The sequence below is a fragment of the Mytilus trossulus genome, chromosome 3 (genome assembly GCF_036588685.1).
Source record: "Mytilus trossulus isolate FHL-02 chromosome 3, PNRI_Mtr1.1.1.hap1, whole genome shotgun sequence".
NCBI lineage: Eukaryota > Metazoa > Mollusca > Bivalvia > Mytilida > Mytilidae > Mytilus > Mytilus trossulus.
In genome coordinates, this window is record NC_086375.1 from 33,235,245 (window position 1) to 33,242,310 (window position 7,066).

Here is a 7,066-nt window from a genome sequence, read left to right on the forward strand (position 1 = left end):
TTTCTATTCAACATGAATAAAGTGCATAATAACTTATAATGAAAAATAATTCTTTGGGACAAAATTATTGATCCCTAATCATAGTTGAAGAAATGTTTTTTTCAGCATTAAATGTATTTGATTCAAAGCATCTTATCTACACTGAACATTCAATTATCTCCCTTGAATTGGGAATTGGCCAAGGTTGGTATTTTTTGTTTTTTGTAGTACATTTAGTTATTATAATATAGTTGCATTTAATTATGTATTACTTAAGATCTCTTCTCTATTAGAACTTTATAAATCAGCACTTCATTAACGTTCTGCCAGTCTACTGACAGTGACAAGGATTTGTTTATAGTAAGTCTTACTTATTCTATAAAAATCCTTAGCCTTGGTAACAGTCTAAGTCTATTGAGAGGGCATGAATTCCCTCAACCATCAGTCGTCTAATGGTTATACACCTTACCGCTAATCCCGGCTGACCCGGTCGCTTTAACTTTTGACGCATACAACAATCACTTTTCCATTGACATTGTGACGTCAGAATTTTTGTTTTATGACATCAATTTTTTACAGGAACCTTTGTGATATCCAGTTATGGCAGACGAATAGTGATAAGGTGTATTTTATGGCTACCGATCGCGTCAAATTGGTTAAAAGTTTTACAGTCATTCTTCAAAATATTCATATCGTAATTCGTCATAGATTACTGCTAATAATCATTGTTACCTTTATTTTTGGAAAATATCTCATTTGTCAATTATCGATTTTTTTTAATGTCTAAACGAAAGTGTACCTTTTACTGTCATGCACCAGTCTTTATACCAATAACGTCATTTGGCAAGAATTTTTACAGGTATTCGTAATGACAGTACCCCACATGCGTCAACGAACCTTCTATTATAGATGGTACTTGTTTCTTTAAAACTTTTCCTCAGTTCTTTATCTGTTCTTAATCTACATTAATTTCATTTTTCATTCGGACTAATAACCGCTATCATCATGATAAGCTTATTATGAATTCTAGTCAAATCGGCATCTGGTTAAATCCACTTCAGTTTTATTTGGCACCAAGTAAAGTCATATTATATGACACCTGGTTAATTCTTTTTTTTTCACTGGTGATGTCAGCATTAAAGTTATATGAAATGAGTGACCGGTGAAAGATCATGTTTATCCAATTCTTGATCCAATGAATGTAAATCATGTATACATGTATACTGTAAATTTAGAAATTATTGCGAGGATTTTATTATTTTTTATTTTGAAAAATGCGACGCAGGTGTAATCTAGTAATTTAAACTCGCATTCTGAAATATTTTATATGAATTAAACAGGATTTTTCTTAAAATCGTAATAATAAAAATCAAATTTAAGTCTAGAATGACAAAATCGCAGTAATAAAATAAATGCACGCAATAATTTTAAAATTTACAGTATCATAAACTTAAAGTCTTCTGTGCATGATTTTATCATTTTTTATGCAACCATATCGTATAATCGTCAATTTTTTTCTCTCTCTGTGACAGACTGTCTGTGTCTGTTATGAAAAAAATGGCAGCTACATGTACTTAAATGTGGTGTTTATAAGTCGAATTTTACCGATTGTCACCATATAGTAGACAATCAACAAATATACATGGATATTGAGCAAGTGTTTAACATGTACCATCAGATAATAGTTTATTTTAAGGACAGATCCATGCTTATTGCAACCACTTGATTTTTACGAGAAGGGTCAGGCTGAGGTCACTTTGCATACAGAAATTATGTCAACGAATTGCTTCCTGAAAGCAAACAATTAAAACGAAGTGAACTTTTTCTAAATATAGACAAATTAAAGTATATGTACATAAGTTTTATAATGAAAACTATCCATTTAGTTATAAAAAACATATGCATCCTTTTTTTTATTTGAGGTTTCATATGACTTTAATTTGCTCTTGATTGCCAAGATATGGATAAATTACATGCAGAATAAGCAAAAAATCTGACAAAGCCTTAATGGAGTGGTTATAGAAGGAGGTCTCATCCTGGATCCATTAAAAACCTTATCATAATTACTTTAATCCCAGAGCCCCAATAAGTGTTGTCGTGAATACCCTATCTTGAATTCCTCCAATCCAGACATCCTAAAAAAAGTTCCCTCTGCCCCTTTTAAGGAGAAATGCATAATTATCATTGGAATAATAGTGATCTTATTTTCCTTGTATGACATTTATGATAACTGGTCTAGTTTTAATGTTGAAGATAAGCTGCAGTATTATGAATTGCAGTACCCCGAGACTTAACCCACTAATTATTTACATTAAGTTTGTGTCACCTGGTCTGGTGGATATGGTTCTTATTGACAATCATTCCACATCCTGATCTTCTTAAATTTATATTGATTTGTCTGTATATGTTGTTTTTTTTCAGCCACAAAATGCTGCAAAACTTTTGCCAGATGATTTCCAGAAATTTGTTAAATGTTGCAAGAAATACTTTACCAACTGGTAAGTACTCTAATTCCGTAGATTTTTTTACATTGCAGTTCTTATGTTGATGTTCTAAGTAATAGATTAGAAAGGTCATCTCTGTGTAAAATTAGATTGAGTGCACACAATCTTGCTATTGAAAAGGGGCGATATTTAGGTTTAGCCACCGACGAACGAGTTTGTAATGTATGTAAATCAGGTGAGGTAGAAGATGAAAATCACTTTGTACTGAAATGTGAAATTTTTTCCAACTATAGATTTAACTTTAAAAATAAGATATTAAATATACTTCCTACATGTTGTAGTGAAAATCAGCTAAATATTAATAGTTGTATTAATAGTAATTCTTTAAAAGTCTTGAAAGTGACTAGTTCTTATATATATAAATGTCTGATGTGTAGAAACGAGATTTTAGCTTCTTAATTATAACATATTTAAATATTAGTAACTGTATGCTGTATTCATTGTTGTAATGCACTGTAATATGGGCCTTTGCCAATTATTGTAATTGTGTTTGTGCCAATAAAATATTTGTATATTTGTATTTGTATTGTTTTTGGTAATATGAATTATTTACTTCTATTAACTGTACATACTTTTTTTTATGAGATATCATACCAAACAAGCATAAGCAGCTTTTTGATGAAAGGAATCATTCCAAATAACAAATGAATAAGGATTGCTTCAAAATATTCAGAATTATTTCAGTATACCCTTTATTTTTAATTTTCTAATATGTGAACATGAAAAAACAACTCTTTTATCGCATGGTACTTGTTTGATTGGTTGACAAAAATACATGAAAAGTTAATATCAAACGAATAATAATGAATCAGCAATATTACATACATGAATGACTACTACTGAACTTTAGGATGTTGTTCGGTGTGAGCCAAGGCTCTGTGTTGAAGGCCGTACTTTAACCTATAATGGTTTACTTTTTAAATTGTTATTTGGATGGAGAGTTGTCTCATTGGCACTCACACCACATCTTCCTATATCTATTAAGGCTCCTGACTTGGGACAGATACATACAGAATGTGGCGGGGTCAAATATTTTTCAAGGTGCCAACCCCTTGTGTATATTTAAAGTTTTAGATTTAAAAAAATAATGTATATGTTACTCTGTCATATCTTTTCAGAATATGTTACCAGTCAAGTGAATAATCTAGTTCCTAGTTTGAGGAACTACAATCCATTTACTTGTTCAGTCATAAACAGATCCATGGCATCTCTTGCCCAAATGCATAGAAAAGGACCAGTGATAAAAAATAGGAAAAATCATTCTGTTCAATTAGATGGAAACCCTTTCAAACGAGCTGTTGTTCTTAAAGCCATCATAAAAAAGCCTAAAAAACCAAACTCTGCCAACCGAAAATGTGTCCGTGTTAGACTAAGTAATGGTAAAGAAGCGACAGCCTATGTACCAGGTGAAGGGCACAATTTACAAGAACATAGTGTAGTATTAGTTGGAGGAGGTCGCTTACAGGATGTACCTGGTGTTAAACTTCGCTGTGTGCGGGGAAAATATGACTTAGCTCATGTCAAGAAAAGCAAATGAGAAATGATTGTTCAATGTTCAAAATTAAAATTATGATAAATTTGAAAAAAGTAGAAAGTGTTTTTGTTTGTATTCATGTGAGAATTATCTTTAAGGTTATGTTACCTACCCAAACTTTAATTTTTGCTTCCTTAGATAATTTCATTCATCCCCAGCTTCAATGTGGCAAAGGACATTGTAACCCAGAGACAAAGGATATTCAAACTCATATAAACAAGGGGTACAATCAAAACCACGTGATGGATATACACACACCGGAAGTAACAGTCGAGCAGACTGCTTGAAAGGTAAGTAGTCGTATTTACTTGTTTATATCAATAAAATTTAATAAATAAGGTAGTGCACAGAATGTCGGATACTATCTAGTTTTGAAATACACAATTTTCATTGCTGGAAAGCGTGCAGTTAATGCTAACACTTTGACACAGTTATCCGTTGAAAATTTGGAACTGTGTCGAAGTGTTTGCAATAACTGCACGCTTTCTAGCAAAAACAATTGTTTATTTTAAAATTACATACCATCCGACATTCAGTGTGCCAACTTATTAATCAAAATTTAATTGTTATAAACAAGTAAATGCAACTACTAACCTTTCAAGCGGTGAGTTCGACTGTAACTTCTGGTGTGTGTATATCCATCACATGATTTTGATTGTACCCCTTGATAAAGTCAAAACAAACAAGACACAAAACTCAACAAATACAAACAAGAGTGCACATGCTGAGATGTCTCGCCTTCTTTACTAATCATTGAAATTATGTAGAGAGTACTAAATGTAAGCTTTACTTCATTTATTACATAAACTTAAAATAATCCAAGAAAAAGAGGTCAAGTTCATATAAAACAAACAAGAAATACATGTCCACCTTACAATCATTCAATACATAAAATATTGTTGACCTATTGCTTATTGTTTCTTAGAAACAGGCTTAAACAAGGAAACTAAACAATCAAAATGAGGTCAAGGTAAGATGAACCATGCCAGGCAGACATGTACAGCTTGCAATCCTTCCATACAACAAATATAGTTGACCTATTGCTTAGTTTCAGAAAAACAGACCAAAACACAAAAAATAAACACTGAGCTATGAGCCTTGAAAATGAGGTCAAGGTCAAATAAAACCTGTGAGACTGACATGTACATCATAAAATATTTCCATACACCAAATATAGATGACCTATTGCATAGTTTTAGAAAAAAAGACAAACTCTAAAACTTAACTTTGACCACTGAACCATTAAAATAGATCAAGGTCAGATGACACCTGCCACTAGACATGTACACCTTACAATCATTCCATTCACCAAATATAGATCTATTGCATACATTATAAGATAAAAAAACAGACCAAACACACAAAAAAATAACTTACTACTGAACCATGAACATGAGGTCAAGGTTAGATGACATCTGCCAGTTGGACATGTACACCTTACAGCCCTAGCATACACTGCATATAATACCAATGTTATTTCAACTGATTGGGCAGAGTTTACGTTTTAATTTGAATAAGAACAGTCTATTTGAAGATGTGTGTGATAAGGAAGATTGTAATTATAATTACTAATGATTTCTAATCACCTATCAGGTATCATCAAAGGAGTTTACAAAAGAATGACTGAACACTTCATTGATGAGTTTATCCTAAAACACCTATCGATAGATGGACTGGTTTATTATTAGCGAACCAGTTAAACTCCGCCCAGTCAAGTGAAATAAATTGATTAATACTAGGCCTATTGCTTCTAATCTGAGATATGGACTTGACCACCAAAACTAAACCTTGTTTACTGATCCATGAAATGAGGTCCAGGTAAAGTGAAAACTGTATGACGGGCATGAGGACCTTGCAAGGTATGCACATACCAAATATAGTTATCCTATTTCTCAAAAAAAAATTAACATTACAAAAAATCTTTTTTTTTTCTCAAGTGCATGTAGTCATTGAACCATGAAAATGAGGTCAAGTATAATGGACATGTGACCAATGGAAACTTTGAAACATAAGGCAACTTTCTAATAAGTAGGAAGCATCCAGGTCGTCCACCTCCAGAAATATAAAGCTTTTAAGAAGTTGGCTAACACTACCACTGTAGACGCTGGCTCACTATCCCTATGTTGGATTTCTGCAGAAAAAGTTGCAGGCTCAACAAACTAGAGGCTCCAAAGAGCCTGTGTCGCTCACCTTGGTCTATGTGAATATTAAACAAAGGAAGCAGATGGATTCATGACAAAATTGTGTTTTGGTGATGGTGATGTGTTTGTAAATCTTACTTTACTAGTCTTGCTGCTTACATTTATCTCTATCTATAATGAACTTGGCCCAGTAGTTTCAGTGGAAAATGTTAATAAAAATTTACAAATTTTATGAAAATTGTTAAAAATTGACTATAAAGGACAATAACTCCTTAGGGGTTCAATTGACAATTTCGGTCATGTTGACTTATTTGTAAATCTTACTTTGCTGAACATAATTGCTTGTTTACAGTTTATCTCTATCTATAATAAAATTTAAGATAATAACCAAAAACAGCAAAATTTCCTTAAAATTACCGATTCAGGGGCAGCAACCCAACAATGGGTTGTCAGATTCATCTGAAAATTGTAGAGCAGATAGATCTTGATCTGATTAATAATTTTACCCCATGTTGGATTTGCTCTAAATGCTTTGGTTTTTGAGTTATAAGCCAAAAACTGCATTTTACCCCTATGTTCTATTTTTAGCTGTGGTGGCCATCTTGATTTCATAGTCGGGTCACCGGACACATTTTTAAAACAAGATACCCCAAAGATGATGATTGCCAAGTCTGGATTAATTTGGCCCAGTAGTTTCAGAGGAGAAGATTTTTGTAAAAGATAACTAAGATTTACGAAAAATGGTTAAAAATTGACTATAAAGGGCAATTACTCCTAAACGGGTCAACTGACCATTTCGGTCATGTTGACTTATTTGTAAATCCTACTTTACTAAACATTATTGCTGTTTACAGTTTATCTCTATCTATAATAATATTCAAGATAATAACCAAAAACTGCAAAATTTC

General features: G+C 32.3%; 1 protein-coding gene across 1 annotated transcript; it reads left to right on the forward strand.

The window, feature by feature from the left end:
* The first annotated feature begins 172 nt into the window (after positions 1 to 172).
* Positions 173 to 4,068, forward strand: LOC134711294 (small ribosomal subunit protein uS12m-like). The gene is made up of 3 exons (XM_063571822.1): positions 173 to 183; positions 2,401 to 2,477; positions 3,602 to 4,068. The coding sequence occupies exons 2-3, from the start codon at positions 2,408 to 2,410 to the stop codon at positions 4,018 to 4,020; spliced, it is 489 nt and encodes a 162-aa protein (XP_063427892.1). The 5' UTR covers positions 173 to 183; positions 2,401 to 2,407; the 3' UTR covers positions 4,021 to 4,068.
* Positions 4,069 to 7,066: the final 2,998 nt, after the last annotated feature.